The 20,863-nt window shown below is 40.6% G+C and overlaps 2 protein-coding genes across 2 annotated transcripts in view; both read left to right on the forward strand.

Annotated features, from left to right (window-relative positions):
• Positions 1-330: 330 nt before the first annotated feature.
• On the forward strand, positions 331-4,389 carry LOC117378119 (histone PARylation factor 1). The gene is made up of 8 exons (XM_033974664.2): positions 331-404; positions 1,816-1,999; positions 2,072-2,252; positions 2,317-2,415; positions 2,543-2,687; positions 3,645-3,732; positions 3,824-3,996; positions 4,071-4,389. Exons 1-8 carry the CDS (start codon positions 366-368, stop codon positions 4,200-4,202), a joined length of 1,041 nt encoding a protein of 346 aa, XP_033830555.1. The 5' UTR covers positions 331-365; the 3' UTR covers positions 4,203-4,389.
• Positions 4,390-19,542: 15,153 nt separating this feature from the next.
• The window catches only part of ank2a (ankyrin 2a, neuronal), a 62,035-nt gene continuing 60,714 nt past the window's right edge, over positions 19,543-20,863 (forward strand). The window contains exon 1 of the mRNA XM_055224963.1: positions 19,543-19,786. Within this exon, the coding sequence (XP_055080938.1) occupies positions 19,655-19,786 (132 nt within the window). The 5' untranslated portion in view covers positions 19,543-19,654. The remainder of the gene's footprint in view (positions 19,787-20,863) is intronic.

Here is a 20,863-nt window from a genome sequence, read left to right on the forward strand (position 1 = left end):
CAGCACTTTTTTACTTGTATTTTGTTACCTTCCACCCCTAAATGACTCCAGCATCAGTCCTGTTTTTCTGCACTGTTGTTCTGACGTTATTGTTGTATATATTTTTATTATAACAGCTATATTTCTACTTCTTTATACATTATTATTCAGACTTTTTATGTTATACTTTATCACCGAAGCAAGTTTCTAGTTTGTGAGTTGTTTTCACTGACAAAGGCAATAAAACTCTTGTGATTCTGGTTGTTTTCTGGTCGGGTGCAGTACGCCCTTTGGCCTGTGGGGGGCAGCAGCGCACGTGACACTGAGAGTTCTACTGGAGGCGTCAGGGAGAGCGCAGAGGAAGTAGAGGCCGGAGCAGAGGAAACATGGCGGGGCGCGCAAAAAGAAAAAACAAATCTATTCAGGTAATTTCTGCAAGCCCCGAAACGCCTGTGAATGAAAATATGTTTGCTTTAAAGGTAAATCAAGCGCAGGGACATGTTTGGGCGTGTGTAGATGTTTAGAGGACGCATTTAGCAGAAGGTTTCATGGTTTGTGTTGTGTTTGTGTGATGTCCGCAGTGGACACACGGCAACATGGCAGTGCTGCAGTGTGCGCCTCTTTGTCATCCACTGCACTCATATAAACTTATAACTTGGCTTTCTAACGGTGTATCATAACCTCTTTTTATAGTATGCTTCGTATGAGCTCAGTAAAACTTTAGATTGATTGATGTCTTGGCCAAAACACGACAAGTTTATTTGTACAGCACTGTTGGTAACTCAAAGTGCTTTACAGAATAAGAAAGACATTATAATCACAATATAACAAATAAAAACATAAATAATCATCATAAAATTAACGTTAAAGGAGAAAAATGCAGAGTAAAACCCTTTCAGTCATATTCACAGCTAAAAAGAACCATTTTGAGCCTGGATTTGAACATTGTCCAAGTAGAGGCCTCTCTCACATCTTCAGGTTTTAGCTGCTTAAAACTGAAACGCTGATTCCCCATGTTTAGTCCTGGTTTAGTCCTAACTCTGGACACCAGCAGGATGACCCAACGTCCCCATTGACCCCAGGAAAGTGCCACTTTTGAGTCCTGTGTCCCCTGTTACAGCAGATTTATCCAAAACCAATGATTTGTCCCAGTTTAAGAAATGTTCCAGGTGTTCCCATTTTTGAGCAATTTGATACCTGCCAACACAGGGTGACCAGATTTTCAAAGTTAGAAACTGGGACACACTGGGTTGAGGGTGTTTGGTGATGATAAACTTGTGAAAACAGCCTGTAATTAACAACATTCTCACTTGTGAAGCAGTGTATAACATGACAAACTTCTATCATTACAACTGAGTGAAGTTTTTTGTTTTCTGGTGATTTTCATGCACAGTTTTCTGTATTTGAACAAAAACATTTGACAATATAGTCCCCTTTTTACTGTTGGCAGGGATCAAAAGGGTCAAAATAGGGACACCTGGGACATTTCTTGTATAAAACTGGGACAAATCACTGGTTTTGGATAAATCCTCTGGGACATGGGACAAATGGCTCAAAACTGGGACTGTCCTGGGTAAATAGGGACATCTGGTCACCCTATGTCAACAGTAAAGGTAATATATTGTCATTTTTTTAAGCTAAAATACAGAAAACCGTGCTTTTAAATCGCATAAGGCAAAAACGTACACCAACCGAAGTCCCTCAGATTATGACTGATCCTCCTGTCAGTCGAAAATGGACCCTTTTACCTGCTCTTTTCACAGTTTTATTTATACCAGCCATCCCATACTGTATGATGAACCCAGCCTGTCATATTTATTTCTCTCTGTTCTGCAGGATTGCTTTACAGAGAATGGAAAACTAAAGAAAGCACGCACGAATGAACTGAAGGACGTGTCTACATCAACAATAACGTCTCTACAACGCGACGAAATGAAAGAACTTTACAGTCTTGAAATGCCTGAAGATTTGTATCACTTTTGGGACTTCTGCAAGGAACTCTGTCCGGACAACCCCCGTGGTACATGCCAAATACTACCACCTAAGTACTTCTAATAGAATATCTAGTCTATAATATAGTTTTATTTTACAGGTGCATTAACAGACACACTTGGGTTACAGCTGGTTGGTCCCTTTGACGTTCTGGCTGGAGCTCACAAAAAACTAAAGACCAAACCAAACTTAAATCTTCATTGTCGATACTTCTATGATCCACCAGAATTTCAAACTATAATTCGAAGTGATTGCAGCCAGCTTCACTTCGGCTATTACAGGTAAAGGCTGAATATTTTGTCTGTAAATGTTCAAACTTAATGTGCAAACTGTACTTCTTGACAGAGATACTCCAGACTCACTTCCCTCATTTGTGGGTGAGAATGATGCCAAGAAAGGCTGCACTATAACACAGATGGGAGAAAATGTGTTTGCTGCTGTTTAGTAAGTACATTTTCAATAGTCTTGTTATTTGTTTAATTGAGCAGTACAACCTTTGGGTTAGTGGGCAAATACTTGACCACTGCACCTCGATAGACACGGTAACCAATATGCATTTCTTTGTCATCAGTTTGTATATTCAGAGGAAAAAGAAAGAAAAGGGAAGCCAGAAGCCAGATTTGGAAAGCCTCGAGGAGAAGCTACAAGACAAAGCTGAGATTCTGGGGTTTTCACTTGAGCAGAAAACCAAAGACATGAAGCAAAGAGATAAGAAGGTACAGACACAACTGATCTCATCTACAAAATAAAGGTTACATTTTGGCTTGTCACAATACTCACTATATCGACTTATCATTTAATACATGACAGAGGGAACAATATTTTTTATCGTGTGTATTATTTCTTTGCACTACTGGGAAATTGTTGCTTATTTTTTTTGCTATTTTATGAGATTTATTCTGTAGAAGGTTGAAGAAATAACTATATGTCCCATTACAACTTGTTGGAGCTCATCATTTTTAACAATATTGTAGATTTAGAAAATAATTTCCTGGGAAATTAATCCTGCGTTATGGCTGTTGTTGTTAAGGCTGTATCAGTGGAATAAATTAGTTTCAATACAGTGGTCCCTTGTTTATTGCGGGGGTCACGTTCTAAAAATAACCCGCGATAGGCGAAATCTGCGAAGTATCAGCTTTATTTTTTACAATTAGTATATTTTTTAAGGCTGTAAAACCCCTCACCACACACTTTATACACTTTTCTCACACAGGAATTAACATTTTCTCACATTTCTCTCTTGTTTAAACACAAAGTTCAAACCTTCGTAGGCGTCCTTCGTTTCGTCGACATTGTGGGTTTTGTCGGGACGAAAACTTGAGTCACACTGCGATCCAACGTTTATGTAAATTTGTCTGAACACATTCTGTACTGAACAGGAGACACGGTACAGAGGAGACGGATGGACAATGGTCTACGGTCCAACAGCCAATCAGGACGCAGAACACAATGTACATTCATAAGCAGTAAAAAAATTAAAAAGCATGTGAAACAACAAGACCGCAAAGGTGAACCGCGTTATAGTGAGGGACAACTGCATTATCGTTTATACTTTTCCTTGAGCAAAATATCGTACTTCCAGATGTGTTATGGTGACAGACCTTGTTACGTTACTTGAGAATTTAGTTTGTGTAATAGATTACCGAAGACCCTGTTATTAACTCATTTTGTAGGTGGTCACCAAAACATTCCACGGTGCAGGCATAGTCGTACCTGTCGATAAGAATGACGTCGGATACAGAGAACTGCCTGAAACAGATGGTAAGCTTTCTGTGTGGGTAAGATTTTCAGAGCTTTACCGGTGAATTATCTGCAGAGTAGTGTATGAATTATCTGCGTTTTGCTGGTTTAGCTGCGCTCAAGAAGATCTGCAAAGCCATCGCTGAAGCCAAAACTGACGAAGAACGAATTAAAGCGTTTGGGCCTATACAGGAGATGATCACTTTTGTGCAGTTTGCGAATGACGAGTGCGACTACGGCATGGGCTACGAACTGGGAATGGACCTATTCTGTTACGGATCCCACGTAAGTACCAGTAATTCATTCAATCGCTAGTAATTATAATATATTTAATCATAATAATATATTTTCTCCTCCAGTATTTTCATAAAATTATCAAGCAGCTTCTCCCACTGGCCTACAACTTACTGAAGAGGAGTCTTTTTGGAGAAATTGTTGAGGCTCATCTGTCAAACCGCAGTCAGGAACCTGTGGACCAACTGGCAAACTAAAAAAAAAAACGACACAAAATAAAACCCTACACGTGTTCATATCTTTCTCAATGTACATTTATCTGTTTACTGCGTTTGACTCTGTTGACTGGTGCTGTAATATGTGCTCTTAAGTTTGGAAACAGTTCAGTGATGCGTTCATAGTGTGTGAAAATATCAAATTCTAATAAAGATTTTGTTTTATATTTTTACTCATGCTCTTTTTTTAACACTACAAAAAGTGTTATTGTGATGTCGTTAGGCCTGTGTTTACTCTGATCAAGGTTTTGCTGGATGTTCCACTCCAGTATCATCAATGTGGAGCAGATCTACAGGGTTTTAAATGTTTTTGTTCTGCACATAAAGAGGTCTGGTTTTAGTAGTAGTCAAACTTTTACCATTTGAAGGAGACAAACAGATAAGGGGTGGTGTTTGTCTCTACATGTGGGAGGTTGCTCTGCATCAGCTCCACATTTCCAGAGGACCAGAGTCTCACGCTGAATGCGGAGCTGCGTTTACGGAGCATTTTATTTTTGAGTAGTGACATTTTTATGAAGGCAGTCGGTGGATATAATACTTTGTTTTAATTAGCTCAGATAGTACTAGTGTTTTTGTGTCATATTGCCCTTCACTGTGTTTTGTTTTCTTAGCCTCTGTCTCTTCAGTGGCAGGTCCAGCCCTCTCGCTCTACTGGGCAGTGTCGGTGACGTTTCCTACGGTCCTTGAAAGCAGCACGGATCCTGCGGAGTTTCGGGGAAGCGCATCTGCGGCGCGCTCACATTTCCACACACGCGCGCTCCAGCAGAGCACAGGAGCATCTCTCCAAACGGACACGTCCTGATCTGCAGCTGTGCGCACTGTGCACGATGCTCCCGGGCCCCAGAGAGCCTGCTCCAGTCTGAGGCGCACAGAGACACCCCTCGCCCCGGCTCAAGGACCCAGAGACTGAAGGAGCCGCAGACTGAGCCGCTGAAGGAGCCACTGAGCCCGGGCATCATGTCCAGTAGATCCGAGGAGAGTCTGTTCAGGGGCGGCGGCTCTGACCGGGACTTGAAGATGGCCTCTTCCAGTAACACTTCTCCGGAGGGTGGGCCCCCCGCTCCTCTTCACCAGGGCCGGATTCGGCAGGTGGGTGTCCGCAGTCCTCTCTCTGCATTAGCCCAGTCAGACTGTGGTGCTCACTGGAGGAGGAAGGTCTGAGGCGGTGTCTTATTCTCACACATCCATGTCTTTAGCTCATCCTTTAGCTCAGCACGGTCCAAATGGACTGGGATGTGTGATGTGATGTTATGAAATAGATATTATGTCAAAGAGCTGTGTAAATGGCATGTTTCATACATGTAGATCTGTGTAAATATCATGTTTCATACATGTAGATCTGTGTAAATATCATGTTTCATACATGTAGATCTGTGTAAATGACATGTTTCATACATGCAGAGGTCTGGGGGCTGTTTGTTGGAGTGGTCAAAATAAACAGGCTCTGGTTCTGCAGAGAGGCACAGCTAAAGTGGCCAGATCCTTGTTTTACAGTCTATTAAACCAAGTTCTCCATCACCTTGGAGAGCGGATGCGTGACTAGCCTGGCCTAATAAACTATTCAAAGTTATACACTTGATTGTCCCTGTTACACTCACATGTCCATGGGCTTTGGGCCACACTGAGCTCAGTATCGACTCTTTTGACACAGAAGATGATAATTGACGTTAATGGGGTTAGGACCAGGTTTGGCTGGTGTGAGTGAGAGCTGCATGTGTTTATAAGTTTGACACCTTCAGCTTGGACACTTGGCCTTGACGTGAGAGTTACAGTGTAGCTGTGTAACTGTGACTGTAACAGTGTTTAAACACAGCCCTGTCACATCAGGGTCTTCTCAGTGTTTACGTGTGGATCACATAACCTGATGTATAAGAGTTTTGCTGATTCCGCTCATCACAGGTGTCTGTAATTATGAAACGTGAGCAGCAGGTGAAGTCTTAATGCTCCTGGACTGGGTGTATTTGATGACTGGAGTCAGGAGATGGTGGATGGTAGATTGTTTCCTGCTCGTGCTCTCTCAGGCTAATGTGATTTCAGTAATGGACTCTCGTGCCGTACACACAGAGTCAGAGCAGGCAGAAAAGCACAAAGACACACACACACTTGGTCTTTGGGTGGGGCCTCTGATCTCATCCAGTCACAGGAGTTTGTTAGTATGAGCTCTGTACAGTTTGAAGATGTAAATGGAGAATATGAGATCTGTGTTATAACAAAACCTTGGAGCGTTGGCAGTGTCTAGACGTTTTACCCAGTGCATCTACATGTTTTACCCAGGCCTGTCACGGTGAAAAAGCTGGAACTATATATTTTAGACCTCAGTATTTATCAGGTGTACAATGTTTTTGCAATAGTGGCAAGATTTTATCATATTTTTTAATGCAAAACGATAACATTTGAGCTGCAGAGAGTTGAATAAATAACTTCTATGGCTAATTATTGGTTCATTTGGCTGTTTATATGTTGCACTTTATGTTTTTTAATGATTTGGTGTATATGTATCGAACTTCAGGCCTAGTTTTACCTCGTCTCTTGACCGTTTGAAGACGCTTGGCCTTTTAGTTGTTTAAGAAAAGACACTGTAAATGCTTTTAAGAGCCAGTTGAAGTTGCTGGAGTGACAAAGGATCAAAACGATGTGAGTCTGTTCTTTCCTGGGCTAAAAATACTGCACTGTCTTGTCTCTGGTGTGATTTTTGCAGTAGAAAAAATGGCCACTTCGATGCCCAGTGTCTGTGTGTGAGCAAAGTGGACCCGTGTCACTGAGCATTACCGCTGTTGTCAGGGAATACAGCTCCAGTCTGCTCCGCCGCCTTTGTGGACACCCCCGGACCCATCCCCGTCCTTCACTTGTCTGTTTAAGGGGGCGCTGTCTGGGGCAACTGCAGAGATAACTTCAGGACAGTCGGGATAATAACACTTCTGTTCCATCGCACTTTCTCAGATTGAATATACGTTTGTGTTTAAATAGATGGATCTAAAGGTGCACTGTAGCTTTTTTGGGGTTCTGCCATCTGCTCATTTACATTTGCTTTGCCTGAAATGTTCCACACTATAGATTTAAACTTGTTTGTTGTGAATTTAATCAATTACAGGTGTATTTATTGCTCAAAAATACCTTAAAAACATGTGGCCTTCCCCCCAGAAAAGTTACATAGTGCAACTTAAAGACATACGCAGACACATTAATATTTAGTTTGAGCTATTTTTAAGAACTAAGAATCCTGAATTTGGCTTGTAAAATATTCTGTGATACATGAAACTTGCTGAAAATGCAAAAACCCACAGGACACGACACAAAACACAAACTGGATCCACAAAAACAAGATAAGACCAGATTTAGACACATTTATCAACTATAGTGGCTGCATCAGTGGCAAATTAAAAGAGACTCTTTGCAGCCTGGCACCTTCTTATTTATGACATACTCACCACCTGTGTCCTCAAATGCTCCCTCCATTCCACAGATCAGACTCTCCTCACTGTGTCCCCCTCCCGGCTGCTCACAGGGGGACAGGGCGTCCTCAGTGAGAGAGTGTCCCCCAAAAGAGATTAAGTCAGCAAACTCTGTAGCTACTTTTAAATACAAACAAAAAAACTTATAATACAGTTTTTTTTGTTTTGTTTGGACAAAATACATTTTGTCAATAATACAGTATACAGTGTGTGTGTGTGTGTGGGGGGGGGGGGGGGGGGGGGGGTGTTTGAGTGTTATTTTTTGTCACTTTTTTCATGTTTATCAGTTTGACTTTTATTTTGTGAAGCACTTTGTTATGTTTTGAAAAGTGCTATACAAATTAAGTTATTATCATTTCTTCTTTGTCTTCTCCTTCTTCTTTGTCTTTGTCTCCTTCTTCATCTTTTCTTCTTTTTCATCTTTGTCTCCATCTTCTTCTTCGTCTTTGTCTTCTTCTTCTTCTTCGTCTTTGTCTCTTTCATCTTCTTCTTCTTCGTCTTCTTCTTTGTCTTTGTTTTCTTCTTCTTCTTCTTCGTCTTTTCTTCTTCTTCGTCTTTGTCTCTTTCATCTTCTTCTTCTTCTTCTTCTTCTTCTTCTTCGTCTTTGTCTTTTTCTTCATGTTCTTCTTTGTCTTATTTGTCTTCGTCTTTTTCTACTTCTTCACCTTGTTATTGTTAGTAGTAGTAGTAGTAGTAGTAGTAGTAGTAGTAGTAGTAGTAGTAGTAGTAATATTCTCCAGAGGGAAGATAATCTTGTGGTATTTTTATTTTACTGAATAAGTCATTCACACATCTCTGTTACTGTTGTTTATTCTAAATCATTTTGGTGAAACCTGCAGTGGAGTCATAGTCGGCTCAAGTTGCATAGATTTTTTTTTATGTCAGATGCCCTACCAGTAACAACCAATCACATAATGGAACTGGAGTGATCAATGTGAGCTTAACCTATGACCCTGTCTGACTCTCTCCTCTGTACTGCCCTCTCTCTCTCTCCTTACCTCCCCCTTCTGTACTGCCCCCTCTCCCTCCTCTCCCTCCTCTGTCCTCCCCCCTCTCCCTCCTCTGTCCTCCCCTCTCTCCCTCCTCTCCCTCCTCTGTCCTCCCCCCTCTCTCCCTCCTCTGTCCTCCCCTCTCTCCCTCTTCTCCCCCCTCTCCCCCTCCTCAGCGGTCCAAGTTGCTCCTCACCTTTGACACTCTCCTCTGCTCTTCCTCAGCTGCTGCTCTGTCTTTTCCGTCTGTCTTTCTCCTGTGGGATGTGGGCGATGGGATTGTGCAGGAAGGCCGTCCTAATGGAGCCTTCATTACATTAGCTCTTTAGACGGGCTCACACACTCACACACACACTCCTGAGCGACTACAGAGGGGCAAAGACGAGTGTGTGTGAGGGTCTGTGTGGATGTGCGGGGCTGTAACACTCACCTCAGAGCGTTACATAACCGTTTGGACCACAGCTGTGTTGTTTAGCGCACTGGGCTGGTTAGTGAGTGTTTACACGTGATTTTTGTGTGTGTTTTTTTGTTGAATCACACACACCTGTTTACTCCAGTGTTATTAGTTAGAGCGGCTTTTGGTGATAGTCGCTGTTTTGTTCATTTAAAGCAGAGCAGGATGTTTAGATTGACAGTGCAGTGATTAAAAAGATTTATTTTTATTGGAGATAAGGGCGACAGTGGCTCAGTTGGTAGAGCGTTTGTCCCCTGATCTGAAAGTTGGCGGTTTTAATTCTAGTCTCGGCGTTGACATCATCATCATTGGTCCAGCGCTCACAGATGAACGCTGTTATTGTGTCCTTGAGCAAGACACTTAACCACTTGATGTATGAACGTGTGCCTTGAAGGTAAAAAAAGCGCTGCACTGTATAAAAATGCGACTGTTTACGATAAAAATGACGTTTTCGCAAAGCCCTTGGATAAACTAGATAGATATTTTGGTTTCTGCACTTGCTTTCTCATCTGTTTCCTCTATTTTCTTTGTATTTATTCATTTCTCTCTCCGTTACGTCTTAAATTACCGTTTATTCCGGTCGATAAGTCGCTCTGGAGTATAAGTCGCACCAGAAAAAATGCATAATAATGAAGAAAAAAACATTTATAAGTCGCATTTTTGGGGGAACTTTATTTTACAAAATCCAAGACCAAGAACAAACATTTTATCTTTAAAGTCAAGTTATAATAATAATAATAATAAAATGTGGAACAACAGGCTGAATATCAGTACATCACGCTAACGTAACACATTTATATTTATTCAGCGACATGAAGCACAGACAGAACTGAACACGTGTCTGGTTTGTTAACGTAAGATATTAACAGTTAAACAGATAAAGAACACAACAAGTTTACTCTGGATCTCAGTCCAAATCAATAAATCCACTGAATTCTTCATCCTCAGTGTCGCTTCTGAACAGCTCCACCTGCTCTGGAAATAGATGGCTGTTACACTGGTACAAGAAGTTATATATTTGAATAATTTCACATATAAGTCGCACCCCTGGACAAACTATGACAAAAATTGCGACTCATAGTCCAGAAAATACAGTATATATTTTTTACTTTAATAAAATATAAAAAAAAAAACAGTTAACATGAGACAAAACTGAAAAAATATCTTGTTTTGAAATATAGTTGCATGGTAACAGTGAACCTGCTTCTGAAATACTGTCATAATCCAAAGCTCGTACACTCCAGATGATAACATTGATGTGTTTCTTGTATCATGTTGTTCTTAAAAAAAAAAACATGTGGTGTCCCAGAGTCTATATTTGTCATCAGCGAGTACATAACATTACCACAAGGCTGTATAATCCCACTGAGTACTCCACGTTCTGTCTGACACCTCCCACTGGACGAGAGGAGGAAGCGAGAACATCAGATAAAACTTAACACAGTTTATCGCAGCGTTTTGATACTTCAGCGCCTCAAAAAACAGACCTGGAGTTGTGTTTTGTTTCATTCACATGTTTGAGGAATGCTATTATTATTCTAGCTACTTCTCCAAAGCTCAAAACGCTCTGTTCCACCTTGTGATGTCATGTAGTGTCGCGCAGTTTCCAAATTAACGGCGCTTTTAACCTTTTGTTCAGTAGAGATTCAGCAATTCCAGGGCTGAAATCATCCAAACGATTCTAGTGAAGGTGAACGGCGTTTAAATGGACCGTGAAGCGCTTCTTGTATCACCACGTGACATCACAAGGTGGAACAAGGTGGAGTGTTTTGAGTGTTGACGCAGTTCTTCAGGAATTCGCCTAAAACCTGTGCCATAATATAAGAACTGCTGCACAGGAGACGACAGATGTGTGCGGTAACAAAACCCACAATAAGACATTCGATTGGAAAATATATTTGGATTGTGTAGTTTAGGAAGTCTGCCAATTGTATTATTAACGTAAATGAATCATTATCGTAAAGGGAGTCTCGTACGGGCTGCAGACGTTTGCTCTGTCATGCTTTGTGCAGAGCAGGTGGTTTGAAATGAACATTAAAAGCATCTTAATAATTGATTGCGGCCTTATGACTATATTTCCCGTCAGCAGGAGTGGGGCTGAGGGAGAGGGCGGTGGGTGTGGCCTGTGATCAATAGACTTCTCAGAAACACGCCTTCGTTTTAATGTACCCTGCGCTCCGGAGTCTGGAGTCTGGATTAGCCCTGATGCTCCTCTCACTGGAATGAATCACATAGAGTCTAGTTTTTATTATTATAAATTCACTGCCTGGCCAAAAAACAAGTCGCCACATGGATTAAACTAAATATGTTGGGGTTGCTGCAGTTGGTCCGGTCCAGGTGCAGCAACAGTCTGTGCTCACCTGAATAAACTGAATGATCAGGTTGTTCCATCAATGGATTTTTTCTTCCCTGATGACACGGGCGTATTCCAAGATGACAATGCCAGGATTCAATGCGGGATTGGGAGAGAGAGGGAGAAGAAGGGAGAGAAAGGGAGGCTGAGAGGGAGAGAGGGGGACAGCGAGAGACAGAGAGAAAACAGAGAGAGAGAACAGGGAGAGAGAGAGAACAGGGAGAGAGAGAAAACAGAGAGAGAGAGAAGACAGAGAGAGAGAGAAGACAGAGAGAGAGAAGACAGAGAGAGAAGACAGAGAGAAAAGACAGAGAGAGAAAACAGAGAGAGAGAAAAACAGAGAGAGAAGACAGAGAGAGAGAGAGAAAACAGAGAGAGAGTGAACAGAGAGAGAAAGCAGAGAGAGACAGAGAGAGAACAGAGAGAGAAAGCAGAGAGAGAAAAGAGAGAGACAGAGAGAGAGAGAAAACAGAGAGACACAGAGAGAGAGAAAACAGAGACAGAGAGAGAGAAAACAGAGACACAGAGAGAGAGAAAACAGAGACAGAGAGGGAGGTAGGGAGGGAGGGAGAGAGAGAGAGAGAAAGAAATAAAAGCAGAGAGAGAGGCAGAGAGAGAGAGACAGAGACGGGGAGAAAGATTGACAGATAAATGCAGATAAATTTGACTTAAGACTCTCATCATAAAGTCTATTTAAATGGACCTGCAGAGCTCGTATTAAAATGCGTGGAGAATAGATTGCCTCTGCGGTGAGATCACTGTTGAAATACATGAGTTTCTTGGTTCTTATTTATGAATATGGGAAACTGACGTCATATTTTTTCTCCGGGGACCTGGCTGCATTTCAAACAGAATAAGTGAACGCTATAAATTTCTGTGGCGTTACTGCTGTTTCCAAAGCTTTGAACAAGGCCCCTGCAATAGAAAAGTAGAGTTTATGATAGTACAGAATGTGTATGTATATGAAGTGTGCACCTGGCATCAGCAGAACGTGCACAGTCTATTTATATACAGAGGCAGATGCTGTACTTAGGTACCTCAAACAATAAGGACGTACATTAAAGGTTGTATATGCAATATTATAGGTAAAACTGTATTTTTCCTATTCTTGTTATAGTGTTGTTTTGTTTCTTTTCCATGTGTTTCAATGTCCAGGCTCATTATGATCATTTTAGTTCATAAATCCTACTCCAACATTGGCAGTTCTGTTTCATTTATAAACATAGACCAGGCATGTCCAAACTATGGCCCGAGATCCAAAAGCGGCCCTCAAATCAACGTTTCTTGGCCCCCAGATTTCATGGTGAATTGGCCCGTATTACCTTAACAGCATTTTTTACTGCAGGTTTTTTGCCAATATCAATTATTTAGTGTGTTCTATTGAGAATCTAAGCCTGAATAAAGGTTTGGTGGTGCAATCTAATTAAAATTTGTACATTTATAACAGGTTATTCTCTGTACTGTCCACCAGTCTATGGCCCCCGATTGCCCCTCTGCTGAGGAGCTTGATGATAAAAAGTTTGGGCACCTCGGGCCTAGGGTATATTTCAATTTAAATACAGTTAGAGGCTGGTTGGAGGCTCGTTGGAGCCTTGATGGAGGCTGGATGGAGCCTGGTTAGAGCCTGGTATGAGCCTAGTTGGAGCCTGTTTAGAGCCTGTTTGGGGCCTGGTTGGAGCCTGTTTAGAGCCTGGTTGGAGCCTGGTTTGAGCCTGTTTGGGGCCTGGTTGGAGCTTGGTTGGAGCTTGGTTGGAGCCTGTTTAGAGCCTGGTTGGAGCCTGGTATGAGCTTGGTTGGAGCTTGGTTAGAACCTGTTTGGAGCCTGGTTGGAGCCAGTTTGGAGCCTGGTTGGAGCCTGGTTAGAGCCTGGTTACAGCCTGTTTGGAGCCTGTTTGGAGCCTGGTTGAAAATATAAACCCCTCCATAGTTTAAATTCACAGTTGCAGATCAGATATGTGCATTTGTGCAGTCGGCTTCCATCTGAGTTACAGTGGGGTGTGGTTGTCTCCTCTTTCTGTCTCTGTGGCCTGCTCTTGTGGACTATCATATGACTGTATCAAGGTTAAATGTGCTGCATCTGTGTGCATGTGTGTTCTGTCCTCAGCCCAGCCTCAGGCCCAAGTCTTCATTTCTTCATACGACCAAACCATATGTCGCTAAATATCATCTAACTTAATTAAATGGAAAACAAATGGAGCGACAGAATGAGACAGACAGTTGAAATGCTATCTGAACACTGACCTTTCCTAAGCAGTATTAAAGGCAGCCGAGCATGAGATCATTCTTACTCTACTATCGCACTGTCTCTGCAAAGAACATGGACTTCGCTGTTGTTTACATGTTTCTTAAGTACACTGAATTAGTGGCTGATCACTTTGTATTGACGTTTGCATGACTATATCCTGCACCGCCTTTTAAATAGTCTCATTTGACATTACAAGGATGGGTAATACGACACAAAATCAATACGGTGAATTTGTTTAGGGCTGATTTCGTTCTTTGATAGTAGAAAAACCCAAACAAAAACGATACAACCGATGTTTGTTTTTAGTTTAATTAGCCACGGAAACTAAAAATATCTATAGGAGCCAGGTGGAGAGGTGCAGTGACGTCGATGTGCAGGGTTCAGCTGCAGTTTAGAATCAATAACCTAAAGGGAGATGGTGCATGTGCTGCATGTGTGTGTGTGTGTGTGTGTGTGTGTACTGTGTATGCATGTGTGTGTTTAGTGTTTATGGACCTCCCACTGCTGTCTGGAGCATCTCAAACCCTGTCTCTGTCTCTCTAATGTCATAATGCAATTTTGAGTCACTGTGAAGAGATTATTTGTTAAGAGACTGTGCATTTTACTTTACAGTTACTTTTACTTTGCTTGTGTCTTAAGGACAAGAACCCATAATGCTTTTCCACTCATCTGGGCTTGAGACATGTGCTGTTTTTAATGTATTTACTGCACTGTAGCAAACAGTCTTTTAAGATATACACTACCAGTCTAAATTTTGAACACACTGTTTCATTCATGTTTTTTGCCTTTTATTTTTACCACTTTCTATGTTTTAGATACATATGAAAGACGTCAAATATATAAAGTAAGATATATGGAATTATGTAGCACAGAAAACACATTAAATAACTACTAAATTATTTTTTAGATGTATATTTTATATTCAAATCCTCAGAGTAGCCACCCTTTGTCAAATTAAACCTTCGTCTTCTTCTTCTTCGTCTTCTTTGTCTTCGTCTTCCTCTTCTTCTTCGTCTTTGTCTTCTTCTTAAACATTAAATAACTACTAAATTATTTTTTAGATATGTATTTCTTCTTGGTCTTTTTCCTCTTCTTCTTAAACATTAATCCATCCATTTTCTTCCGCTCTTTAAACATTAAATAACTACTAAATTATTTTTTAGATATATATTTTCTTTTTCTTCATCTTGTTCTTGTTCTTCTTCTTAAACATTAAATAACAAATTTTTTAAATTTTTTTTTAGATATATATATTTTATATTCCAATCCTCAAAGTAGCCATCCTTTGTCAAATTAAACTTTTGTCTTTACTACATAATTCCACACATCTTGCTTCATATATGTGGTATCTTCCATGTATCTAAAATGTAGAAAGTAGTAACAATAAAGAAAAAAACACTGAATGAGCGGGTGTGTCCAAACCTTTGACTGGTCGTGTATAATTCAGCTGCACTGACCATACGACTGACATTGTCCAGTGATGCTCAAAGGGTTGGACTTGTTTTGTACAGACTCCTTAAATACTGCAGTGAGCGGCAGTGACCTGTGCTTTGTGAATATGATGTGATTGATTGGTGTTTGTAGAGGCCAGTGGTGCAGATTAGCAGCCTTGCTTTTATTAGTCTACCCCAGGGCAGCTGTGGCTACAATGGAGCATATAAATGGACATAGCTGACCTGCTCCAGCCCAAATAGGAAGTGCTCATGGACGCGCACTCACTTAGTCCACTTCTTTACACAGTCTGTGGTATGGAGTGAATGAATGATGCTTCGTAAAACACTTGGGGCAGACAAAAATTCACATTAAAAGCAAAAAATAAAGAAACCAAATGATAAAATGGATGTAAAACGCAAGTCTTGAGATCACAGCGTAATTCTCACTGCAAACTACGTCAAACAAACACTATTATTCAGAGTGAAATGAGGTAAAGTGCTGTAGAAAAATTAAAAATGAATGGCTCACAGACTCAAAAAACAAAAACATCCTCCCTCCATTAAAGCTGATGGCTCATAAAGTGTGTTACCAGTCAGCACCGAGTCCATTAGGAGGCAATTAACAAAAGCTACTGTAAACCAAGCACGACGCAAAAACAAGAACTACATGTGTTTGGCCAAGAGAACTCGATATTAAAGCTTTATCGTTTTTTTTTAGTGGGCATAAAGTTGTCTAATAAACCACATACCTGTAGTTTAAGATTCATTGTGGCTATTACGCTTCTTCTGTCATTGTATTGTAGCCTCGTGTCCACGTATGTTAATGAGACAAGTCAAATGACACGACGTTCTTGTATCTATCTATCACGCTGTTCTAATGGGCATTATAAAAGCCTTGGATCTATAAAGTGGAAAGTACACCATTACCCGCTCCCCACACAGGAGCCTGGACCTGCAGTTCAGCCTCTCTCCATGTAATGCGACTCCTAAATGGACACGCACTCTGCCCTCGTCGCAGCTTTATAATGCGTTCACCCAATCCTCGCCATCCCGAATGAGCGATGGAGATTGGAGACGATCAATAAAGCGATATTGATCAGTTTTGTTGATGTAAGTAGCTGCAAAATGGTCAAAGTATAAAGAGATCGGCCCAGAACATGCGCTTGGAAATTTACAGTAAGAACATTGTAGCGGGATTGGGTGACATGGCGATCGATCGTATGGATTTTGAGAGGAAGTTGAGACACTGATGCGTTGAGACGTACAAAGAAAAACAACAAAAAGAAACATATTTTTGTTGCGTGTGATTGATAATTAAAAGCTAAACGATTCAGTATTTGATCAGCTTGTCTTCTTACACGGATAAGTTTCCCGTAAAGCTACTACTCACACATAGATCACTGCATTTCATCTTATTACAATATATTATAGCGAAACTGACCTTTTATATCACATGTGTCAAACTCAAGGCCCGTGGGCGAAATGTGGCCCGCCATGTCATTTTATGTGGCCCACGACAAGGTAAATTAAAAGGTATGACTGTCTTAAAATATCAGTTTATCATTAGATACACAGTCACACAGACATTTTTTTAAATTTATATCTATACAAATTCATATGAAATATTTGTAACTTGAATAAGTAATAAATACAGAAATGGTTAATTAACAAGATAAAAAAAGGTTTATTTATAATTTGTTTTACATTAACATCTGGCCCTTTGAGAGCTGATGTGGCCCTCTGTGAAAATAAGTCTAATAAGTCTAAGTTTTATGTATTCCTGCAGCCCCTAGTGGCGCATTGTTGCACTGCACTATTAAACTGTATTGATTTTCAGAGTTTATTTCCTAGTAATGACCAGGAGAGGGCAGTAGAGCAGATTAAGACAAACAGGAAAAATGCAAAACCAGCAGGATTTGACACAGTTGGAGTTTTTTGGGGCATTTACTCTGCCACATGCAGCATTAGTAACAGGAGAAGTGTGGTAAAGAACTGAAACATGCTCGGGTTTAACTGTGCAGCAGATACACAGCTGTCAGAGTAGCATCTTACTGAAATTACAGTCTCCTATTTACCCTGATGCACCAAGACAGTGAACTTTATGACGTTGTTATGGCCCGGTACACGTCGCCTCTTCATTTTTTCATGTCGTCAAATCACAGAGCTGAGGTGCACTGCAGCTGAAACCGGACTGACCCACTTTGCTCTGTTTATGGGGGGTGGGAAACAGAAATTGCAGGTAATTGAGTGTCACTTTTATTCGCTCATAGTCCCCTTCCGGATGAGTGGAGCGTTCTGGATGCTCTGGCGTAGGTACAGTGTGTGCTCAACCTACAGGTTTACTTTCTCAACTCGCGCTCCTATTGATTACTGTGTGTTTATGCTGCTTTAGTGGTTCTTAAATTACTTCCAGGCAGGGGAATGATTCTTTTTGTCAACAGTGGGCAGATTTGGATTAGAAGGAAAGGGAGAAAGGGAGAAACTAACGCACCGTAGCCACAAGGGGTCAGGAAAGGCACAAATGTTCAGTGCAACAAACTGATAATGCAGCTGTAAATATAGTGCATTTGATTAGTCGCTGTAAAAGAAGAAAACATGTGTAACTATCTTTGATTTTTATTTCAATTTAATGTCACGGTTACCTTTATTTCTGGATTTTTTGGAGCGTCAGTAGTATCTTTTTAAACTGTAAAACGTCTATGCCTAAATGTACATGTATCTACAGTATAATAAACATTTTGGCTATAATTTCCGACTGCTATAACTCCCTTTTTAAAGTGCTGGGACTAAACCAGTGTCCTGTGATAATAGAAAACCGTTTACATGCATAACCTCTGCATGTGCCTGCTTTTCCACAGCTGTTCATGTTGTGCACATCTGGATGAGGCATTCTCTGTGTGCTCAAATGTGATGAGTGCGAGGGAGGACTTACTCTCCTCATTATTTAAGCCTTTTCTGTCATCATCTGCCTTTGTATTTGCCCACATGTGTCTGAATGGCATTTTTTGCTTTGGACTGATGGATGTTGGAGTAACTGCGTTTTGTGTGTTTGGACACTGAGCTTTCCAGGTTTAAACTAACTTTTAAAGTGGAACAGATGTGGAGAAGTTAGAGTGTTTCTGTTTGAGAATACGAGTTTAAGGCCGAGTCATGGCCCATGCAGCCGCTCACCTAAAGAAGGCCAGAGAGCTTGAGCAGCACCCTGAGTATAAAGCTCTTCAGCAGGCCAGAGACAAAAGGAGGCGCCAGAGAGAGAAGCTAGAACGAAAACGACAGGTAAACTTTGCTTTAGCTCTGTGCTGCTTATGGTGCAGTGTGTATGTGTGTATTGGTCGTATTTGTAAATGTCATATTCTGTATTTGATCCTGATGGTCGTTCATGAGCCCACGGCAGCATGGACGACAAAACCTGGAGAGAATAAAATATGTCCGTGAAGAAATAATCTCTCCATAATGATCTCTCTCATAATCTCTCCATAATATTCTCCATACATTTGTTTGTTTGTTTTTTGTAATAAGCAGCTGTTTTTAGTAAGAGCAAACTAGTAGAAAAAAAGGAGTGGGGTCGATATGTGGACAAAGGAAATACGGGCACTCTGTGCTCACTACATCCTCGTTGCTGGATATGGGATTATATCTCTGTATAATCCAGTCTGCTTTATTATAAAGATGGATGCAGTTCAGTCTACACAAACCCAGCGGAGGTTCACAGATTACATCTGCTTCACAATCAATCCTATCTGTGTGTGCTTTACTCAGCACATGCATCACCAGTAATGTACTTACAAGTGTCATTGCATAACACACAGGATGATACCATAACATACTTATGTTGGAGTACACAGTACTTAGCAGAGATGGAGGTTTTCTCATAAATGCCTGCTATTTCCTTGTACTTGCTGTTTATTTACTGAAAGTAATAAACATAGATGAATCTGTATTAGACAGGCTGTGCTGAACAAAAGGAGGTTTTGTCTCTGGACATTCTGTCTCCATTTGTTTGGCGACTCAAAGATGTATTTATTTTTAAAGGAGAATACTAATAGCTTTGGAGACTGCCATTAACTACTAATAAAAGTAGTTCTAAATTTCAGTTTCTGCCCGTGTAATCTGATGCATTTTGTATAATTGCTCATCTTGTCTCTCTGGAATCTCTGTCAGTCTTTGTATTGAAACCTGATCTCACTGCTATGTCCAGACTCCTCTCCACTGAGTTTGAAGGCTCTGGTTGTTCCCTGACAGCACCGGGCCCATGTCGTCTCCTGACAGTGCGGATCCCAGCTGTCATGCACCCCACCCAGGCACACACACAGCAATGGGCTGGGTGTATGGTCCAAGACAGGCCTCCCCACGTAAAAATAGCCTCCAGAGACATGTAGTGTTTACAGTTGCCAGTGAGAAATAGAGACAAGGTAGTAAGAACAGAAGATGACGGACGGATAGAGACTGTGTTAGTAGTAGATGTATTTCACAAAGTTTCTAGTGGACTCATTTGTTTTTTTTGTACAATGGGAAACGCAGCGTCTTGTAAAGGTTGTGGATCAAATCAATCTCTACGAAGGGCCGGAAGTGAGAATAACTTGAACCATCACACTGACAACTACAGAGCAACAGAATCTGAAAACTTGAATGATTCTTTGGTGAGATATCTCTTTTGAAACTTTATACACGATGCACTACGTTTACTCTATGTTTACAAACTGAAAAGCGCTGCTACGGAGCTCAGTTTAGCTTTGTCACTGTCCATGTTTGACTCTGAGTGAGGCTGAAGCACGTGGGGTCATCGCATGTATGTCGCTGTGTGTGTATGTACGTGTATGTGCGTGTGCGTGACCTTTATGCGAGGGTGAAAACTTAATCCGGACGTGTAATTGTGCGTTTGATCACACAGAGCGCACAAATTAACACCAGTGATTGGAAAGTCCCGGAGATCCTGTTTCAATCTTGTGCATGTTTGGAATAATTACACACTAACAATGGAAGTGTGATGCCCTTTGACCTTTAGAGACGCACAGAACATACACGCACACACACATGCTCAAGGAAACATATGGTGTACTTCCATGTAACAAACTTTTTTCACTTGTTAGTTGAATCTATACATGAAAGATTTAAATGTGAACGGGGTAAATGTGTTGTTTTTATGCTGTTTCTTTTATTGTTTATGCTGTTTCTTTTATTGTTTATGCTGTTTCTTTTATTGTTTATGCTGTTTCTTTTATTGTTTTTGCCGTTTCTTTTATTGTTTTTGCCGTTTCTTTTATTGTTTTTGCCATTGCTTTGATTGTTTTTGCCATTTCTTTTATTGTTTATGCGGTTTCTTTTATTGTTTTTGCCATTTCTTTTATTGTTTTTGCCATTTCTTTGATTGTTTTTGCCGTTTCTTTATTGTTTTTGCTGTTGCTTTTATTGTTTATGCCATTTCTTTTATTGTTTTTGCCATTTCTTTGATTGTTGTTGCCGTTTCTTTGATTGTTTTTGCCATTTCTTTTATTGTTTTTGCTGTTTCTTTATTGTTTTTGCCGTTGCTTTTATTGTTTTTGCCATTTCTTTTATTGTTTTTGCCATTTCTTTGATTGTTTTTGCCATTTCTTTGATTGTTTTTGCTGTTTCTTTATTGTTTTTGCCATTTCTTTTTTTGTTTTTGCCATTTCTTTGATTGTTTTTGCCGTTTCTTTGATTGTTTTTGCTGTTTCTTTGATTGTTTTTGCCGTTTC

This window comes from Periophthalmus magnuspinnatus, chromosome 1, assembly GCF_009829125.3.
Source record: "Periophthalmus magnuspinnatus isolate fPerMag1 chromosome 1, fPerMag1.2.pri, whole genome shotgun sequence".
NCBI lineage: Eukaryota > Metazoa > Chordata > Actinopteri > Gobiiformes > Gobiidae > Periophthalmus > Periophthalmus magnuspinnatus.

What these genes read in the sequence shown, in the direction of transcription:
- LOC117378119 (XM_033974664.2), top strand. Translation starts at nt 366, where the DNA reads ATGGCGGGGCGCGCAAAAAGAAAAAACAAATCTATTCAG. An exon ending in CTGTCCGGACAACCCCCGTG is followed by an intron (nt 2,000 to 2,071) that starts GTACATGCCAAA and finishes TTTATTTTACAG; the next exon opens with GTGCATTAACAGACACACTT. An exon ending in AGAACTGCCTGAAACAGATG is followed by an intron (nt 3,733 to 3,823) that starts GTAAGCTTTCTG and finishes TTGCTGGTTTAG; the next exon opens with CTGCGCTCAAGAAGATCTGC.